General features: G+C 46.4%; 1 protein-coding gene across 1 annotated transcript in view; it reads right to left on the bottom strand.

The window, feature by feature from the left end:
• Positions 1–20,372, bottom strand: part of LOC142803104 (N-alpha-acetyltransferase 25, NatB auxiliary subunit-like) — a 95,248-nt gene that overhangs the window by 65,652 nt on the left and 9,224 nt on the right. The window contains exons 5-10 of the mRNA XM_075888209.1: positions 17,437–17,517; positions 12,144–12,255; positions 1,438–1,527; positions 1,148–1,317; positions 794–903; positions 247–312 (exon numbers count right to left, since the gene is read on the bottom strand). Of these exons, the coding sequence (XP_075744324.1) occupies positions 247–312; positions 794–903; positions 1,148–1,317; positions 1,438–1,527; positions 12,144–12,255; positions 17,437–17,517 (629 nt within the window). The remainder of the gene's footprint in view (positions 1–246; positions 313–793; positions 904–1,147; positions 1,318–1,437; positions 1,528–12,143; positions 12,256–17,436; positions 17,518–20,372) is intronic.

Below are 20,372 nucleotides of genomic sequence, written 5' to 3'. Positions count from 1 at the left end.
TTTGTGTGTGTGTTACAGCATTTTGTGCTCCTCTCGAATGAGTTTCAATAAAATTTGCCTCGCATAATAAACGCACCCCCAACTTCGGTCCGATTTTCCAAGGAAAAAAAAAGCGTTCATTACGCGATTGAATACGGTATCTGACTCATGTGTTCTCGGGAGCCTCGACTACCAATCAGCCGCGTTTTCTGACCATTTTCGAAAAGTACGGCACGACCCAGTCAAGTACCTAGTAGCAGCACTTACATCAGGAGGCCTTTGCCAGCTCTCGGGCAGCGCGTCTTTCAGCAATGCCTCCATTCTGTCCACCAGCTGAAATGAAAGTGCAGAAAAGCAGTGAGGTCACTCGTCCACAATGTATAAGAACTGTCAATGTACAGTAGACTCCCAGTAAATGAAAATCTGTTAAATGGGATTGCTTCTTGCCTCTGATACGATTGGTTTAGTACTTGTATTTTGCACCCTTGTTCATCTCTCAGTAAGAGAAACTGCAATTAAATGGAACGTATTTTTCTGGTCCCTTCAGGTTCTGTGCCTACTGTAGCTGCAGAACGATCAGAAGTATGCTGTGTGTTTTTGAAGGAACAGTTTTTTTATAGCTATCCTTAGCTCGAATGGTCTTACCAGTCAATCAGTTTGTTCACCAAGAACATCTTTCCTCACAAACTTAAAATAAAAAACAACTGGAAGCTTGCATAAAGACTTCAAGAAAGAAGGAAGACTAGAAAGATAAATACACAGCTCGGTTTTTCTTTTTTCTTTTCAACTACGGAGGTTGAACGGTAACACATACTTTGACAATATCTTCGTTGCTGAAGGCACACAAATTGATCAGGTAAGACAGGTCGAGAAGGCAGGATGGCTTGTGGCTGGTTCTCTTGAAAAAGTCCACCAGCAGGTCCGCTATGGGTGCCACATGACCGGCGTAAAGCAAGAGTGCATACATTGTGAGCCGAGACCAAGAGGGAAGCCACACCATTCATAACATGCACGTATGTGTTCACACATATTCAGGCTGCGCTCTGCAAGAGGGTGTTCAACAGCTCTGCGATTTATGCTAGCACGTTCAGAACTGCAATGGCAGTACAAGATGTTTCAGGAAGAAACAGAGACGATGTGTAGCTGGGGAAGACCTGCTCTTACTCACCGAGGACTTCCTGACTGGCCTTCTCCCTGACCATGATGACAACATGAGCCATGCAAGGACCTCGGAGCAGTCCACCTTTATTGAAAGACTTCTTGAGAGTCTCGATGAAGTCCAGGGCCATTGGGTACGTGTAGTCAGCTGGTGGGCACAACTCATACCTCTCGTCCACTCTGCAAGGAAGTGCGCAAGATGCAGAGCCAGAAATGAAGATAGCCTGCCACAGTACGACTGAGACAACTACAGAGAGGCCCTATTGGCGCAACAGGTGTTAATTCAACTCAGTGACTCACTCAGTGCTGCTCTCTTCGGGTGTCCAGCCCATAGACTGCAGCTTCTCCACACTGTTCAGGTACTGCTTGTGGTATTGCCAGTTGTCCGGGCTGCCCGCGAAAATAAGGCGAAAATATAAAAATCATTGTTGGATTTTAATGTCCCGAAACCACATGATTATCAGAGACGCTGTAGTAGAAAGCTCCAAAAATTTCGACTACCTGAGGTTCTTTAACGTGCGCCTAAATCTAAGCCAAGCACACAGGCCTCAAGTGTTCTCGCCTACATCGAAATTGTGGCCGTCGCGGCTGGGATTTGGCCCCGTGACATGCAGGTCAGCAGCCGAATGCCATTAGACCACCATGGCTGGTGTGAGAAAGGCAGAAAGAACAGGTTCATATGCGAATGTAACACGGAGTGCCACCGGCATACGTTGGAAGCCAGAGAAAAGGAAAGACACTGAGAAGGTATAAACAACTTCCCTTTCCATTTGAAAGAACTTGCCGCAAGGCCCGCAAAGGATATCCGAAAGTGAAACAAGAGCTTTCGACTGCACCTGGTGCCTGAATTGCGGCAGTGACCCAGCAAACTTGCCTATCGCCTCGCCACAATGTTCAAGTAGGCGTGGCTTCAGCGCAACCTTTTCAAGATATTTAGTCTGACAACTTGCAAGCCTACAAACCAGCAACTGTACAATGAGGACCTATGGCTTTATTGGTCAAACAATGCATTAGGTAAAAAAAAATAATTTCAGGAATTTGCTGCAAATACATCTTAGAACAATTTTTTTATTATTTGCTTGAATCAAATTAAACATGATACACTATTTTAATTTTTTCTGCATATTCCTAATCTGTAAGTAGATTTTCGATAGCTGCATTAGAACAGAGAGAGAGAGATGTAGACTACTAATTTCCGGCAGGTTGCTGGGATGGGCTCCCACCTAGGGGCCAACGGAGAGACCGTGTCTCCCGGCAGTTTCCTTGGCCTGCTGAATCGCCCAAAGTTGCTTGTCCAGGCCCGAACTGAACAGTGCAGTCCGCCAACGCGCCCGAAGGTCTTCATTGGAGGCCGCGACCCCAGAATTTCTAACTAATGCTGGACATTCCCATAGGATATGGTCAAGAGTGGCTCTGGTGGTACTGGCATAGATTAGAACTATTGACGTCAGGATATATGTAGTGCATGATGACAGGGTTCGTGTATGTGCATGTTTGTCGCTGCCGCCACTGAACGGACTGGGCCCAATTTAGCTAGGGGTGAGGCGGAGGGTACTCCCGCCTTTGCAGTCAATAGTGTTGAATTAAGTCATTAAATTTAGTGAGCCGATTGTCCCATTCCCACACCGACGCAGAAAGGTGCGTTTGGATGGCCGCTTCGTCTGTGACTCGAAACGTAAGACCTCGAGCCCTGTTGTGCGCCACTTCATTCGGACTGTCCTCCGCGTTACCTAGTGGTGTGTGGGCAGGGAACCACAAGATGTACACGCATTTGTCCGCCTCGTGACTTTTGCCTGTACTAAGAATCCGCAATGCCTCAGGGGAGATTCTGCCGTTGGCGTAGTTTCGAACGGCTGTCTGCGAGTCGCTAATTACACACGAGGCGTTAGTGTGGGCTATGGCCATCGCGATAGGCCCTTCCTCTGCGGTTTCTACGTTCCGTGTGATGATTGACGCGCTGCTTTTGCATTGTTCTGTGTGGTCTACGACAGCAGCCACGAAGCGGTGATGTTCCTGGTAGCGTGCTGCGTCGACAAAGACTGCCTCATGGTTGCACCCAAACATCTTTGACATGGCTCTGGCTCCACTCACACGTCTGCCCTTGTTGTGTTCAGGGTGCATGTTTCTTGGTATGGGTGGCACTGTGAGCTTAGCACGGATAGTGCGTGGTTTGTCGTGTTTGTCTCAGTGTTGAGTGTGGTAAGAAATACCGAGATTACATAGAACCTGGCGGCCTGGCCTAGTCTTGGCTAATCACTCGAATTGGGAGATTTGTTGCGCCTCAATAAGTTCCTCAAGGGTATTGTGTAAATCAAGTTGAAGGAGGAGTTCGGTGCAGGTGTTTTGAGGCAAACCTAGCGCTTGTTTGTAACTTTTCCTAATTAGGCTGTTGAGTTCTGACTTTTCCGCAGTGAACCATTGGTGGTACGCCGCTGTATAGCTGATGTGACTCAGAACGAATGATTGGATCAAACGGATGACGCTTGCCTCTTTCATACCTTTGTGTTTACTGGTAATGCGCCTAATGAGGCACATCGTGTTAGACACTCTGGCTTCAATGTTGCGAACTGTCTCTCCGTTGGTACCCTTACCTTCTATGATCAAACCTAGCACTCTGATTTTGTCCACGGTGTGTATGGCGTGACCATCGCTTGTAGTGAGTTTTATATCAGCGTGTGCCTGCGCTTGGGGATGTTGTTTGGGTGGCCGACCTCTAAGTGTAGGGCGATATAGCAGTAGCTCAGATTTCTCCGCCGAGCACGATAGTCCAGTTTCTTGTAAATACCGTTCCACTGTGTCAATCCCCTCCTGTAATCTCTGTTCAATGGAACCGTCACTGCCGTCGCACACCCAGAGGGTGATGTCATCGGCGTAAATGGTGTGATAAAGTCCTTGGATGGTTTGAAGTTTTGAAGGAAGACCAATGAGGGCGAGGTTAAACAACAAGGGAGAGATCACGGAAAACTGCGGGGTGCCCGCACTTCCCATGGTTATTTCGGACGACCTGAGTGCTCCCACAGTGGTCGTGGCCGTTCTGCCCGTAAGAAATGCTCTTATATAGTTGTACGTGTGAAGCCCCAAGTTTAGGGTATTGACCTGATTTAGAATGGTGCTATGCGTGACAGAGTCAAAAGCCTTCTTGAGATCAAGACCAAGTATGCCCCTAGTGGAGCATCCTGTACGGTCTATGATGTGATGTTTAAGCTGCAACATGGCATCCTGCGTTGAAAGATGCCTGCGGAAGCCAATCATGGTGTGTGGGAAAAAATCAGTCTTCGAGGTAATTTGTCAGTCTAGTCAGGAAAGCGTGTTCCATCAATTTGCCAATGAAAGATGTTAAGGAGATGGGCCTAAGATTGTCAGTATTCAGTGGTTTGCCTGCTTTCGGAATCATAATCACTTTGGCCGTTTTCCACTGCGGGGGCAAGATTCCGGTGTTCCAACAGTTATTAATATAGTCTATGAAATGCGTGATCGACTCATCGTCCAAATTACGCATTATCTTATTCGTGATGTTTTCCGGACCTGGTGCAGATTTGGTGTTAAGCTTTTGTAGGGCGGCACAGATATCCGCTTCGGTGAATTCTTCGTACAGAGTGTTGACCTGGCCCGTATAATCTGGATGCTGCTGAGTAGGAGCCTGAGAGATATATTTAAGCTCTACCTCTCTGAGAAACTCCTCGTCGGTGCCTTTGTAAGCATGTATTAGTTTGTTGACAGTTTGTCGTTGGGCGGTTTTGCTGTCTTCTGGATCGAGCAGAAACCGTAGAAAATGCCATGTTTTAATAAGACTTAGCTGCCTGTCCATCGCATCGCAGGTTTCATCCCAGTGTTGCCGGCTTAGCTGTGTTGCATACATCTCTATCTCTGTGCTGAGCAGTGCTATGCGTTTTCTGACGTTTCTGTTGTGTTTCTGTGTCTTTTACCTCTTTTGGAGTGATTGCTTTGCTTCCCACTTGTGGAGAAGCTGGCTATCGATCTCTTCGAGGTGTACCTCGGGAGGTACGATTGAGGTGGCATTATTAATATCCTGTTTAAGCGTGTGTATCCAGTCCTCTATGTCGCTGATGGGTTGGACCTGGTTCTCATGTGATTTGCGGAAATGGGCCCAGTCTACCAACTTTAGCTGTTTTCCCATGGGTTCACGTGGGCCACCTTGAACATGTACCTCGATGATGTAGAGGTCGCTGCCCAGGTCCTCTAGGGTATTTTTCCAGGTGGCTGCTGATGTGTTTCTCGTGAACGTCAGATCAGGCGTTGTGTCTTTACTCGAGCTAGTGCCTGCATGTGTGGGTGTGCTAGGGTTGGTGATGAGAGTTAATCCCTCCTGCTGCGAGTCAAACCAGAGGTTTTACCTTTAGGAAACACATAAGAGTATCCCCAGGCAGTGTGTGGTGCGTTGAAGTCCCTCGCTATTAAGATAGGATTTTGGCCAGCGATGTTGAGGGCGCGTTTAAAGAGTGTGAGAAAGCTGTGCTTCTTTTGTTTAGGGTTGCCGTATATGTTTAATATAAAAAGACTTTCGTGTGCCTTGCGTCGCGGAACGCGTTCAATAAATATATTGTCTATATTGCTAATTTCCATGTCGTGTTGCGTGAACGTAATGTTTCGTCTAACTAGGGTGGTAAGGACAGTCGTCTCCCCGTTGGCATGTCCGATCGAGCGATAGCCTGTTAATTTAGCGAGACAAGGTGTCGCCTGTAATAAAACGATTTCGGGCTTAACTTTTCCCTTAAGGTATTGCTGAAGATTTGCTTGATTATTCACGTAGCTTCTACAATTCCATTGCCAAATTGTGTAGGCATGATTTCTAGCTATGATAAGACGCAGGAGGTCAGAATGTCACCGGCTGTATCACACTGAATGCCGACGAGGAAGGTTGCTTTACAGTCGCCGTGGGGTCCAGTCTGCTAGGTGGCAGAGGAGTGACTCTAGCCTCCACAGCGATGAGTCGCTGTTGTAGGTGTTCGTTTTCTTGCCGAGTAATTTTAGCTATAGTCTCTACGCGGTCAGTAAGGGCCGAGATCAGTCGGGACGCGTTGCTCATCCACTCATTTAATTCTTTGACTGATTGCTGAACTTCCTTCAGGACTTTATTCTCGGGCGTCACGCCTGTGGGTTTGTCTTCATTGGCCTGGGTTTCGGCTCTGTGCTTGGGAGGTGGTGGTGTTGTACCTTCCTCCATTTTTTCACTGGGTGTAACAGCTGAGAGCAGTGGTACTACTGACGGAGCATGTTTTGTTCTTTTATAGTGGTGTAACTCCTCCTTGAGGGTCCTGTTTTCTTCTCCTAAAGCTGTAATTTTCTGGTTGCATTGTGCTAACATCTGCTTTAGCTGTGCTATTTCAGCCGCTAATTTATCAAGTTTGCATTGAGAAGCGGCCTCCTCAGACCCCGAGCGCGCCCCCTTGACTACGTCTACCCAGCCCACATTGAAGGTTGCGCCAGGTCCAGGTGTATGGCTCCGAGATGTTGACTGCGACCGGGAGCGGGGCCGGGAGCGAGACCGCGACCGAGATCTCGACCAGGCTTTCTTTCGCGCTTCCAGGTAGGAGTAGTGTTCCGCTGCTCGAAGCTGTTGTCGAAAGACATTGGCTTCATCGGGTAGTCTTCATATTGTTGTTGTCGCTCCCATCGCCGGCGTTTCACCAGGTACGGCGTCTTGTAACGTGCCCTGCACGCCTTCTCGGCCGTCTGGTGGTCGTCGCCGCATAGTTGACAAGTGGGCTTGCATTGGTGATCTTGCGAGGGGTTGGTCGTACCACAGCCACGGCACACGTGGTCTTTCAAGCTTGGCCATACATCTGCACGGTGCCCCAGGCGACCGCATTGATAATACGTGTCTATCTGCTTGCGGTAAAGGGAGCACCTCAACATTGATCCACCGTATCGAACGTATGTTGGCATGTGAAGACCAGCGAACAGTACGATCAGCGTCATTGTGTTGCTGAGGCGTTTCGCAGCGATGGCTGTGGTGTTCTTTGTCGTAATCACATTAGCCGTAACATCTCAGGCGATATCTTCCAACGGGATATCACTTATCACGCCTTTTGACGTACCGTCTGGTGCTGCTTCATATGCGCTGGTATCGTACGTCTTGTTGCCGACCACAATGCGAGAGATTTTCTGGTATCTATCAGCATGCGCCTCGATGGGTGTGTTTACAACGATGATATTTTGCTGAAAATTTGGGCATGTTGTGCCCTCATCTTGGGCTTGTCTCGGAATTTCTGCGGCATGGTAAATGCTAGTCGCCAGTCGAGCGGCTCCATGATCGGAAGGTCGAAAGCCGCCTCTAGGTCGGATGATGATCTTGTAGTCGCCCCGGGGCAGTGGAGGCATCTGGCTTAATCTTGTTATTTGACGCAGGCGTTGCTCGCGCTGTTTCCTGCTGTTATTCCCTCATTGAGAATCCCCACCGGGTTCCAGTGATTGCCCGCCGGTCGACTTCTTTGATCCTACAGTGCTCCATCCTGTACTTTCTTCGAATTCTTCACGGGAAATGGGTTCTCTTTTCACAGCGACCCCCATTTCTTTCCAGAAAGTCGGACGCGTGAAACGCGCTGACCGGCGTTTCTTGGTGTCCGCAGAGCTAGGCCGGCCTAGGCAGCAGCGTCTCTGGCAGCTGTGCTGCCGGTGGCTTTGCAGGCGTTAGGCGTAGCTCTCCCGCCAGCGTGATTGACAAAAATGCATCAAAAAGGTGTCAAAATTCAAGTCCCCACCTGGAACTTGGTGCCAGGCAATTCCTGATGACAAGCTGAATACGCGGGTACCAAAGTCTTGTGGGCTTCTAGGTGACTTCCACTGCAAAACATTCGTTGAAACCGGAGCCGACACGACGCGTGTCCACTCGCTCCGAGGAGCGCATTAAAACAGAAGATATAAAATTTTTATAATACACAATCAGCATATTTGTTACGGGACTTTTTGGCAATTTCGCTATGTCAAACACAAAAACAAAGTATATATCCAGATTGCCAGAGAGCTGGCCTAGCCAATGATGCTAATTTCAATGTTTGCAACAAACTTTGAATGTTAAGGTAATGAATACAAACTTGAGTAAAACATTTCTGCCACATATTGTTTATAATTGTCATGAACTACAATTTGGTGAACAAGGTATAAAAAAAAATTACTAGCATTATTGGCCAGATCTATAGATCCTTTCAGTGCTTACAAACACAAGTCCTTGATAATATTCGGTATTGCCCACTAATGTGCATTAATGCACCGGTGGGCAAAAAGAGCTTTAGAAAATAACCCGCTCACTTTCAAAACTTTCATTCCCTTATTTGGCGAAATATATATTGAATTCAATGTTTTTTTTTCCAGCTACATAAAAATAAAAAAAAAATTAATTTGAACTTTAGGCATGTTTTTTATATCTGAAAAACAATGAGAGAGTTTTGTTACCCTTGAAAAAAAACTTTGAAATGTGCTTTTAGTTTCGACGTTAGGAGCTGGTAAATGAGGAGACTGGAAGTTTTTCCGAGTAGTACAGTGCTTGCAATATTGAAACTGCTTATACAAACACATCGGTATCAAACTTTTTATTTAGAGTCAATAAAAACATGTAAACATGTCCCGTAAGGCTATGTGTTTGTCTAAAAACATGAAACTGAGAAAAATGCATTTGAAGTTTTAGTTTCCCACAAAATTATGTGGAATTGCAATGTAACTGAATAAATAGCATCATTATCATTATGCAACTTTGCCCTTCAGAAACGAGATAATGCGATATATGTTACAATAATGTCACAGGTACCATGAAAAACTTGCTGTATTAACATCCATAGTCCTAGAAAATAATGCGAGAAAGCTGCTACCAATCTCTTCACAGTTGTATTTCAGCTTGTATGTGTACACTATGCGTAAAAATGACATGCCTATGTGGTCTGTGATTTCGCTATTTGCACCAAGGTCAGAGTCACAAAAATAAAAAAAGGGGAAAAAATAACATTATTGAAATTCTTGCAATGACATGGGCTTCAATCTACACTTCATAGCTGACCAGGGTTGTAGGCAATGTCCACTGTTGCTTTGTGCCTATTCACGAGCTTATTTTTTGCGGCATTCCTGACCGCGTACTCTTTGTTGGACATATAAATGACATTATTGATGAATCTCCAGTCACCCTCAGTGAAGCAAATCGCTCATTGAGCACGCTGTCCCGAACTTCACACTAAAGTCCTTTTCGTAGGTCCTTAGACACTCTCCCCGCAGTCGGAGCAAATAAGAATGCCTAGGATATAATTAACCGCACTCAATTCATCATTAAGAATTCTGTTCCACTGTCACTGGGGTTTCCCTTTTCCTTGTCGACGCCGATAAGTTAAAATTTTCATTCTGTTGCCGACCTGACGCCAAGTGCTTTTTCACGTTGGCCGCACTTGCTGCGCGCCGGCTATTTTCTTCAGCTGATAAGAAAACGGTATAGACGCGTTATGCAATAACACTCAAAGTTTGGGGCCGACGAAATATACACACTACACATGCCAAGTTGTGTTTTCGTACACAGACCGCCAACCGAAGATTCCAGACGCGCTCCGCGGCAGCACTGAAGACATGGCTCGACTAAGGGCACGCGCTCGATGTAGTGCGCTGCGGCGCCGTGCTGGCATTCGAGGCGTCTTGGCTGAATGCGCTAGGATGCAGCTGCATGTTCAATCTGTCTAGAGGCTATAGCGAGACATGCCTCGTCAATTTTGTCAAACATTCCATGGTCACCGACGTTTATCGTCGAATAGGCAGCGTGTAGTTTTCTTCAGACAAATGCGTTCGGACATTTAAGCAGCTCAATAATCGCAGTTGGTGAAACGTGGTAGTGAAGTTGCGAACCTGAAGAATGTTGCGGAGCAGCCGAAAGCCAAAGTCAAGTGATTGTGTAATCACAACGCGAGATCGTGGGGAAAAGAAAAGCAAAACAAACGCGGCGGGCAATTAGCAGGCCAGCGCATGGGGCAAGCACGTGTTTAGACTAATCCCGTGCGCGCAAGCCACCTTTGGAAAAGGAGTGATGGCATCGCTCTCCCTGCACTGGGGCCATTTTGAAAATAGGGTAAGACGCACAAAGGAAGCAGCTTCAAAACAACACTAAGATGGCGGCGCCCAGTCGCCGCGTTCAGAAGTTAGGAGCGTGCGAACTTCTAACATATTTAGCCAATTTTTGGTCATTTCCCCTCTACCTAGACATGTAAAACACTTTTTTTTAAATTTCTCGAATTCAGCTTTCAGATTTCGCCGGGAGATTATTATATGTTCGAGCTTTGTAATACTGCACTTTTTCAAAAATAATCTTTTTTTTTTTGCAATTTCTTCACCATTTCAAGACCCATGCCTCCCCTTAATTGATTAGACTGTTAAGAAGGGGTTGTGTACCATACATGCGGACAACGTTTCTTGGCAATGAAGGGAAAGCTACAGGGGTGGAGCTAGTGTACATGTATTTCTCCGCGAAGTAGTCCGCTTTTGTTCGAATTTAGGATGACGATCGTGTTCAAATGAGAACACTACATGCAATTTGCTTAGACAGCCATTTGCTAGCGAAATTTGTCACAAGCTCGCGCTTTTGGCAAGTTGTCAAAATAGCTAAAGGGTGACGAGTGCTCGCCTAAAGATGAATACGCCATTTTGACCTTGATGTGAGTGTAAAACGTGCGACGTTTTCACACATGCAAAAGCTCAATGACACAGCATAAGTGAAGCAAATATGAATATCTCCTTGGTGTAAGCTGCATTTTATACTAAACAGCATCACATAGAAAGTAATCTTTTCAACGGCTTTCACATGGAAAACACGAACTTCATTGAGAGACTATATTCTTCAGTAATGGCACACGCCCTCTTTGGCTCTGTAGCCTTCCCTTCATTGCCAAGTAAGGTTGTCCGCTAGTACCGTATTTACCCGCATAATCCTCGCACGCATAATCCTCGCAATTTTTTTGACAGAAAACCGATGCAAAATTGGGGGGTGCGAGAATTACGCGGGGAGAACTTTCCACGAAAACGCAGAGAGCGAAAAAGAAAACGAAGTGGCCGCAAATCGGGATTATCACACCTGCAACTTACAGCAAGCTTTAAGAAGTACTAATTAGAACTTACCTCAACAATAAAAGCAGAGGTTCAACACAAGGCAAGATTTATTTGAGACGCAAAAAGTGAAAGCAAATAGTCGAGAATCAGTACGCGAAGCTTGTGGGCGTTGCGGTAGCGGTCGGCGCTCAACAGGAGCCCTCGAAAGGTAAGCGTATAACGTCAGTAGTGGCCTGATGGCTATTTAACAGAATCGTCCGCAGATTCCTTCTGAAGAAATTAAGTTTACCATCAATCCCAGTTTTAGGCACACGGCAGGCCCAACGCGTCTTGGTGGCTTTCAGCTGCCATCACCTGTAGCGAACACAAAACTCGTTGACTCCGAAGGGCCCACCGGCAGCCCTGTTGCCGTTGTTTAGCGCATGATCTATCACTTGCAACTTGAAGCAGCCGTATGGCTTCAGTATCGCCCCATAAGGCGCCAAGATTACAGACACAACATAATAAGCAAGTCGCAATGCACACTGCCCACTTCGGCTTTGCTTGGATTGAATCGAATCTCTGTGCAATATTACGCTTGATGCTTAAGAGATAGCGCCAGATGGCACGTGCTATCATCATCAGTGGCTGGAACGAGCAGACGACATTATTGCGGTAGTTTTCGGGGGTGCAATAATTACTCGAGGAAAAAAAAAAAATCGTAGTTTTCTTGGGCGATGTGGGGGGTGCGAGAATTGTGCGAGTGCGAGGATTGCGCGAGTAAATATAATATAGAGTACTGTACTGTACTCTACTTTGAAAAAGAGGTGTTCCGTAAGTACCAGATCCTCTAAACATTTTCACAATTTTACCGTAAAGCTTTCTAAGCACCACAGCCAATGGAAGGCCAATCCGCAACCTCCAAGCGAGACAAAAAAAAAAAAAAAAAAAAAAAACGGCTGCCCTTTGCACGCACAACGAGAGGGCCGACTTACTTGCCAAGCAGCAGTGTCTTACTGACAGCATTGGCTTCCGGCCAGCGGCCCAGCTTGCCCAGAAGCTCCACCTTGTGTTCGTACACAAAGTCCAGGTAAGAAGTTAGGCTGTCTGCAAGTGAGCAAAAGGCAGGCAAAATGATACCATCAAATGTGAGTGTTGTGGCAGGCACTGCACAACGCCTCCCTCCACTCTGCATTGTAACACAAGGTGCAACATTCCAGTGAGGCGAATGAGAAAACAATACAAGAAAGGTAATGCGATATCATCAAAGAAAATAGGTACTAGTAATTTTACTCAAAGCCGGGGTTCTCAAGCATGTTGGTGCCATGGAACCCTCTCTTCACCTTTCCCCCGGCGAGCTACATTGATATTTATTTTCAATACAATAAAAGCACTGAGATGTGCTCATGAAATCTCAGGCATAAATAATGGAGGTTCCCTGAATTGATCAACTCTCGGGATCACCATCTAAGTGAGTTGATTGGGCGAGTGCAGAATTAGGAAAAATTTATCGGTGGTTCGCAGAACCCCGAGGAGGGGTCTGCGGAACCCTTTTTGAGAGCCTTCTCGGCTAAAAAAGTCATAAGTTTGAAACAAGTTAATACTCCTGTCACACGTGGCAGCTCAAGTGCACTTTGAGCGAGTGTACTTACACTAACAAAGTGTCATTTAGGCAGTTCGCTGCTACACGAGAAAGGGAAGTGTACTTTGGAAATGGTGGCAGTGACAATCGATGGATTTGTAGCACAACGTATATGTTACTTTTGTGCCAGTGTCTCATCATCAGACCACGTTGTGTTCGTGGAAGTAGCACCTGTGGCACACGCCACCCCAAATGATTATAAAGCAACTCACCTACACATGGGCAAGTTTGCATGGAGCAATGCGATGGATGCAGCCATTGAGCAGCATGTGCTGCCGCATCCCCCTAGCAGACGTGGCCACAAACTGCCGGACCGTGAGAATAGCAAGGTTTTTTGTTGCACTTTATGACTTGTTTTAATACATAGCATATTTATTACATAGCATAGCACTATTCCTCATCACAAAAACAATGGTGTAAGAATAGTATGAGTGCTGCTTTAAGCAACAGCGTATTTATGTACAAACCACTGGTAGCGAGGCTACACACGTCGTCTCAGCCGTCACAGCAAAGTGAGGTTGGTGAACCCACTTGCTGGTAAGTGTACTTTGCAGTGAGTGACACTGAACTTTCTCGCATGACAGTGCACAAATGACACTCGCGGCAAAGTGTACTTGCTCAAAATGCACATAAATTGCCATGTGTGACAGGGGTATAACTTTTCCGTGTCATTTTAAAAAAAAAAGCACTGCCTGGGTGCTGCTCTCCGCCACTGATTAGGTTTTGCATGGTACAATAAAAAAAAAATAAAATAAACAAATCGTATCCCATGCGGACTTTCATGATTTTATAGTCTCTTCTAATGAAACAAACTGCAATGCCCTCATGAGCTAAATTCTGGACATGTCCTGGGTATCCTGCCGGGTTAATGACCACATATGCTCTTTTGTTCAAGAAAGTAAATGAACAGATTTGAACATTTTCTGACACAGCGCAACGATGACAAGAAAAGAAAAGAAGGACTCATCACAGCGCTGACTCCCAATTGAATTTTTATTAAAAACATATGAAAGAGAAAGTAAAATACTACTACACCCTTCACACCATAACTGATTTGATATGTTGGGCTGCATGCACCAAGTTGCAGAATCGCAGATGTTTATACAGTCATTCTCAGATATATTGAACTTGAAGGGAATGGCAAAATAGTTCCATATATAGAGAATTCTAAATACAAAATATGCATAATCAAGGCCTAAATTGAAGCATTTCAGGCTTCACAAATCGTTTAACAAGCTAACATAACGATTTGCTTATAGTAAAACAAGAAACAAGGTGCGCGCTGCAAGATACCTCACTTTATTTCGTATTAAAATACAGTGAACTCCCGTTAAGACAAACTCGTTTAAGACGAATTCTCGCTTATGCCGAACAACGTGAGAACGTTTGTTTGGTTTTCCATAGACCGAATGCAAAAAAAATCCGCTTACGACGAACAGCCTTGCACCAGCTCTTCTGTTAAGACAAACACTTTCGCGGAGACCGGGAGACCGAGGCGATTCTACAAAGGAATTATGGCAATCTTGGGGAGGCATTCCCGCGGCCGGAGGGAAAGAAAATACAAAAGCAGCAACGGCGCGAAGCGAATTCGCGCCATGGCGGAGGGAGTGAGGCAGCGACGAAAGAATGGCCCGCGGCATCACCCGCACTTCGACCCGCAGAGCGAGCGGCAAAGCAAACAAGAAGAAAACGAGAGAGCGAAAGAGTTTTGAGATCGGCTATCGGCCGCGAAGAAGCAAGCAGGGGAAAAAGTAAAAAAACGAAATGACGACCGAGACTCCCTATTCGCAAAGAGAGCAGCTCTCATGACCAATGCCATTTCTCAGCGGGAACATGTGAGCTCGCGTTGTACATCCACAGCTCTCTCCACGTGGATGTTCTCCATCTCCGACCTCGCCGTCGCTGCCGCTGCCATCGCCGAGGAAACGAGTTCTTTCTCTGCGCCGCGTTTTCTTTTTCGGGGGTGCTTCTGATAAGACGAACATCTGATAAGATGAACAATTCTTCATGGTCCCTTCGAGTTCGTCTTAAAGGGAGTTCACAGTAGTCTGTAAACTTGTCTTGCTGCTTGCACGCCATCAAGTTCCAGTCATCCTCAACATCATTGAGATGATGATGATAGTTATAGCGCAAAAACAGAAGACGACACAGAGACAAGAAGGACACGAAGGAAATAAGTGAACTTAGCTCTTTCGGCCCCAACGATGATTGCTGCAGAATGCCGATGCAAGTTTTGTAGCGTGGCAAAAGATTGGTGAGCAGCGGCAGCAAAGGCGTTGGCACATTCACAATTGCACGGCTACACTTCCACAGCAACGGCAGCCAAAATTTCAGTATCGATGCAGTCAGAAACAGCTAAGCAGTCACTTGTACCGATGAAGTCACTCACTGTCGAATATGGTGCCGCGAAATGCTGATAAGTCGCAGAATTAACTGAGGCACCGTACGCCGTTGTCAGCGGTCATGACGCACTCGAAGTTGCCACCTAGCCCGCAAGGAACGTTTACGACAGTGTTTTACTTGACGTTGCTCCAAGCGCCAATCACATTTTTCATCACTACTTGCGGGTCAGTGTTCAGTTCAACTCCAGAATGAGGATTTATCAGGAACGAGGAGAAAAGTACACAAGACCAGAAGGCGCAAGAGACAATGCCGAGTTCGTCCAGGTTCCCACCATCGACATGTTGGCGATATCGATGTCACTGTGGCTTTCTAGCTGGCCGCTGCTGCCTTCAGCGGCTTTAATGCAAAAAGATAAAAAAAAGCGTAGCCTCCGAGACATGCGTTTTTAAAACGAAAACACTAAAAACACGTCACAAGGCTGTACATCTCAAAGGCCACGCATTTATGATTGCACGCCATTGTGCGCTAACAAATAAGAAAGGGAATGAGAACATTTCAATGAGATTGCTGAGTGACTTGGCCTTCTCATTTAGGTGCCCTCGGCAATCGGTCTTTTAGAAAACACTATGCCCTCATGCCAAGGCCTGCAGATCACGCGTACAGATGTACTCTCAAGTGTAGCACAACGAAGAAGATCAGCGCGATGCAATAACACGATTTTTGTTGCCAGCGCTAGAAAAAAGATTAAAACTTGTTAAAATGCGGCCTAATATTGATAAATACTAGCTAGAAAGAATGCATTTTCTGGGCTTTGGCGTGGCACAGCGTTCAATACAGTGGATGTCTTGCTGTGCGGGAGTTCTATATATGGGTGCACTGGTTCTATACTTTTGCATTGGAAATTCAAGAGGATTTTTCAACTGTTCAATATAGCCAATTATTCGATATATCCGTTTGATATATCCGAGATTGACTGTATCTTAGTTTTTTGCCCTTGCGCAATGATGCCAGCAGGAACATGAGTATTAGCAACACCAGAAGCAATAAGCTGATATGAATCACTGGTGCTCGCTTGATAGATATGTGGGGTTTAACGTCCCAAAACCACCATATGATTATGAGAGACAAGGACCACAAAAATTTCGGCCTCCTGGGTTTCCTTAACATGCACCCAGATCTGAGCACACGGGCCTACAGCATTTTTGCCTCCACCGAAAATACAGCCACTGCACGCGATATTTGATCCCGGGAGCCACTGCAGCCGATATTTGATCCCACCACCTGCAGGGTCAGGAGCTGAGTACCTTAGCCACTAGACCATCGCGGCGAGGCACCTCTCACACCAATGTGACCTCGTTAAAGCAAACGGAAAACAGGGCTTGGTAGTTTCCAACCTTTTCTTTCTCTTTCACATTCTTTCATTAAAAACATTTAGTTGCGAGTTAGCGCTGTGGTGTGTCCTTCCTTTCTGTTCGTCTGCATCGTTGTTGCACTGTGTCAAAAACTCAAGTATTGCTCTTCCGCGCGATGCTCAATTGCCACTTTTTCCGCTTCTGTCACAAAATGCGTATCGACGCGCGTTGTCCTCGTGTCGTCGGCCACAGGCATCGCTTGCGCGGCTGCAGCTTCGGTAGATATCGTACACTCGCTGGCGCATGTCGTGGAGCTCGTCGCCGTCGATTTACTCGATGCTGCTTCAGGTATCCGAGACCGACGCTTGCGTTTTTTGCCGTAGGCATGAGCTGTCGCGAATTTGCGTCGCCCGCCAGCCATCGTCGCGTCTGAACAATTTGTGACAAGGAGTCGCGCATTGTTACACACAGTCGGGCAGACGAAATTTTCGTTCGTCCAATCGTAGAGCAGGATTTGCCCCACGTGGTATAAACGCGCCAATGCCGTGCGAGTATTCTCTCCTTTTCGGTGGCGTGTAGCTCCATAGTCGCCAGAGTTAGAGTTGTTTTCTCGCTAAAACTAGATTGCTGAAGAATTTAGCTTTCAAATGATTGCAAAATGGCCGTGCTGCGGCTAACGGTTACCGCAGACGACGGCATTGAAATTGCCCGTTTTGGGGGCGCGTTTTCGAGCAAGAGTGATCATGAAAATCTCGTTAGAACGCAATAACAAAATAAATACTAATCGGAACGCGTTAATATTCCAGCAATAGATTCTTTTGGACGTCGAGATTTCAAAAAAAATATTTTGAAAAATTGATTTTTTGGCAATTTTTTGCTCTAAAAGACCCGTGTCTCCCCTTAAGAAAAATAGCACTGCTACACCACTGTAGTGGCAGCGTGGCTCCTTACCTCCCAGTGGTCCATCAAGGACGTCCAAAGCCTCCTGGTACTTTTCTTGCATTTCTAGGACCATCAGGTAGAGCTGCACTTCTGCAAAGACGCATAAAGCACTCAGCGTTCATCAACAGAGATAAAGTAAAGTCAACACCGCACACACACACCAGATGATCACGAGAAATTGGTGTCTATGTGCATTCAGAAACAGCTGCTTGCATCAACAAGAAATGCAGGCCAGTGCACGCTCATTCCTGGCTAGGGAGATTAGATTCCTTGGCAAACATAGCTTGGGGCTGAGCTATGAGCTATGCTTTCAAAATGTGCTGCCTATACGTCAATCAAGCTTGCGCTCAATACAAGCTGCTATGCACCCCGTAACATGGTAACTGCAGCAAGGCACAGTATGTGAATGGGCATTCGCTCTGTCCTGGTAAGGCCAACAGGAAACATGCTACAATGCAGTGAGCTACGAAAAAACAAAACTACAGCTGAAAAAGAGAGCAGAGTGGGTTAGAGAATAGATGCTTAGAGGAAATCAAGAAAAAACGAGCAAGGCCAAGAAATGTAGTCAGTAAGTAAGAGTAACCGGTGGGATTCCAATTGAAGGCAAGTGCGCAGGAGGGAGACAGAGAGTTAGATTGGCAAATGAAGTTCTGAAGTTTGCAGGAGTAATGTGGCTGCAGCAAGCAGAGCAAACTAATTGTTAAAAAAAGTAAACAATGACACAGAAGCTTGAGCTCTACAGCGGGCCTAATCATGCAGCTGATGAAATGCACCAGATTTAGACGTAACATGTGTCTACCACCAACACTCATGATGGCACAGGTCAGTCCTCGAGTACACATCTGCCTGGAACAAGACACACGGGCATCCCAGTGGCCGGAGAGTGGCCGCATCTCGACTTGTGCAATGTTAATGCGTGCAGTGGTGGGAGTTATACGGATAGAGCGATTCCCCAACTCCTGCTGAGAGTCTACATCTGAGGCCTCATCCCTCTGTTACAGACACGCTTTTCCCTGTCCGTCACTGTACAGCCGTACTTACCCCGCTGTTCACACACCACAATGCAAAGCGTGCGGTGCAGCTAACACCGAGCTCGACTATATTATATGGGCCTGCCCCGCAGCTACTCACTCAGTTAAACACAGCGCAAACCCTACATTCACAATCACCACGGCCGAGCAGTGGGGGGCTTTGCTGCTCAGCACGTGCCCTGAGGACCAGCTCTGGGCTGTCCGGCTGGCCGAAGGCACCGCCAGGATTCAAGGCCTGGCTGCCGCCTGAGGAAGGGGGTTACAGAGGGGCCCGTCTCCCGACCCTTCGCCGCCTTTGACCCCAGCAGGGACACTTCAATAAAGTTTCTTTTCTCTCTCTCTCTCTCCCTTCCCCAGTAGCCTTCTTTTCAAAGCCCGGTGAAATACGTGTCCCCCTTCCGATGACGCGGACTTTTTGACTAATGAATGTAGGACTGACTGCTTCTCGTTCAAGCTGTGGACCTTTTCACCCGTCATACCTATCTGCAACGCTTCTGTCTTCAAGTGTGACCAAGCACCTTGGGACTGAGGGCGCCCATGGGTTAACGGAGCCATTATGCGTCCATCAACGTAGCCACTTAAACTAGTGCCCTTGTGTGAGTGTTTTTTTTAACTGGGGTCATTACAAGCAGGCCTAATTATGCAGCCAAATGATACATTGTGGCGCCGTGACAGATGGCACAGCACAATGAAACGGACATGATACTAAAACAGAATCAGCATGCTCACAAGCATGGGGTGTTGTAGGCTGATAATGTTTAAGCCATCTCTTTGTGATGCACAGAGGGTAAAGAAACTGTTGACGTGGAACATTTCATGTCATCCTGCCATGCTTAAGAGTAAAAAGAAATACTTCTTCACAGCTTACAAACAAGATGCTTTCAAAACACGTCTGCTTCTGTAATCAGCAGAAATGTGAACCAACATTCACAGCAATGATTCAAAAATCAAAAGAAAAAAGTAAAGCAACACAAATGAGTTAATGAGCACTGATGTGTGAACTTAATGATAAGCGCGTACCCCTAGAACTTGTTCTCGCGCAGCTGTGACGGTAAGCAAAGCACCACTCGGGCTAACAAAGACAAAACTCCAATTTCAGTGAGCTTGAGGCCAGGGAATGAAAATTCAAGGTAAAAGTTGTACAGTGACAGCGATGATGAAGCGGAGGTAACCTGATTAGCAGTAAAGTGCATTAACCTTTTACATCTGTGATCTAGAAAACTCCGGCGTTATAATTTGTGGCCCAGATAGTTCCTGAACAAATGCTGTTACTTCTAGAAAATTCCAGCGTTATTGTTGGTGGCCTGTTTGATTCCAGAATAAACTCTCCTGTTCACTTGCAGCACACAGTTTTATCCGATGTTTTAAAGGAGCACTGACATCAAATTCACTCATACCAAGATTTTTGCGACAGCAAGTAGCTATAGGCCCCGTAGCAACGATTCGCGACCTAAAGCGCAACTGAGCGATGAATAACTATCTCTTTTGTTGATCTATATTACTGGGATCTAGTACTATTAAATAACGGCCGGCAATCCCGCCATTTTTAGCGCTGAGAGCACCAGCAGTAGTACTACCTCGCGGTCACCTCCAGATCACGCCACAGCTGACCACTTCTCAACAGAAAAGAGTGACGTCAGGCTCAGCTGCCCCACAAACATTTCGTCTGCTAGACGGACACATTCAGTCATGCCTAGTCACCTGCATTGCTGTCGTCGCCGTACAAAGTGTCGACTTGGATTCAATACGATAGTCTAGAGCTTGGAATACCCGCGATTCGCAAGGTCGCCAATTGTTTTTGCTTCGATTGACCTTTTGCAGAACAGCGATTTCAAAATGGACGCCGTTCCAAGCAGCACTGCAAAGGTGTCCGAGGATGCACGCTTCAGCCATGTTCGCTCGTGTGTCTCAGTT

Source organism: Rhipicephalus microplus, chromosome 3 (assembly GCF_043290135.1).
Source record: "Rhipicephalus microplus isolate Deutch F79 chromosome 3, USDA_Rmic, whole genome shotgun sequence".
NCBI classification, from domain to species: domain Eukaryota; kingdom Metazoa; phylum Arthropoda; class Arachnida; order Ixodida; family Ixodidae; genus Rhipicephalus; species Rhipicephalus microplus.
Note: the sequence above shows the minus strand (reverse complement) of the source record. Positions and strands in the feature narration are given on the sequence as shown.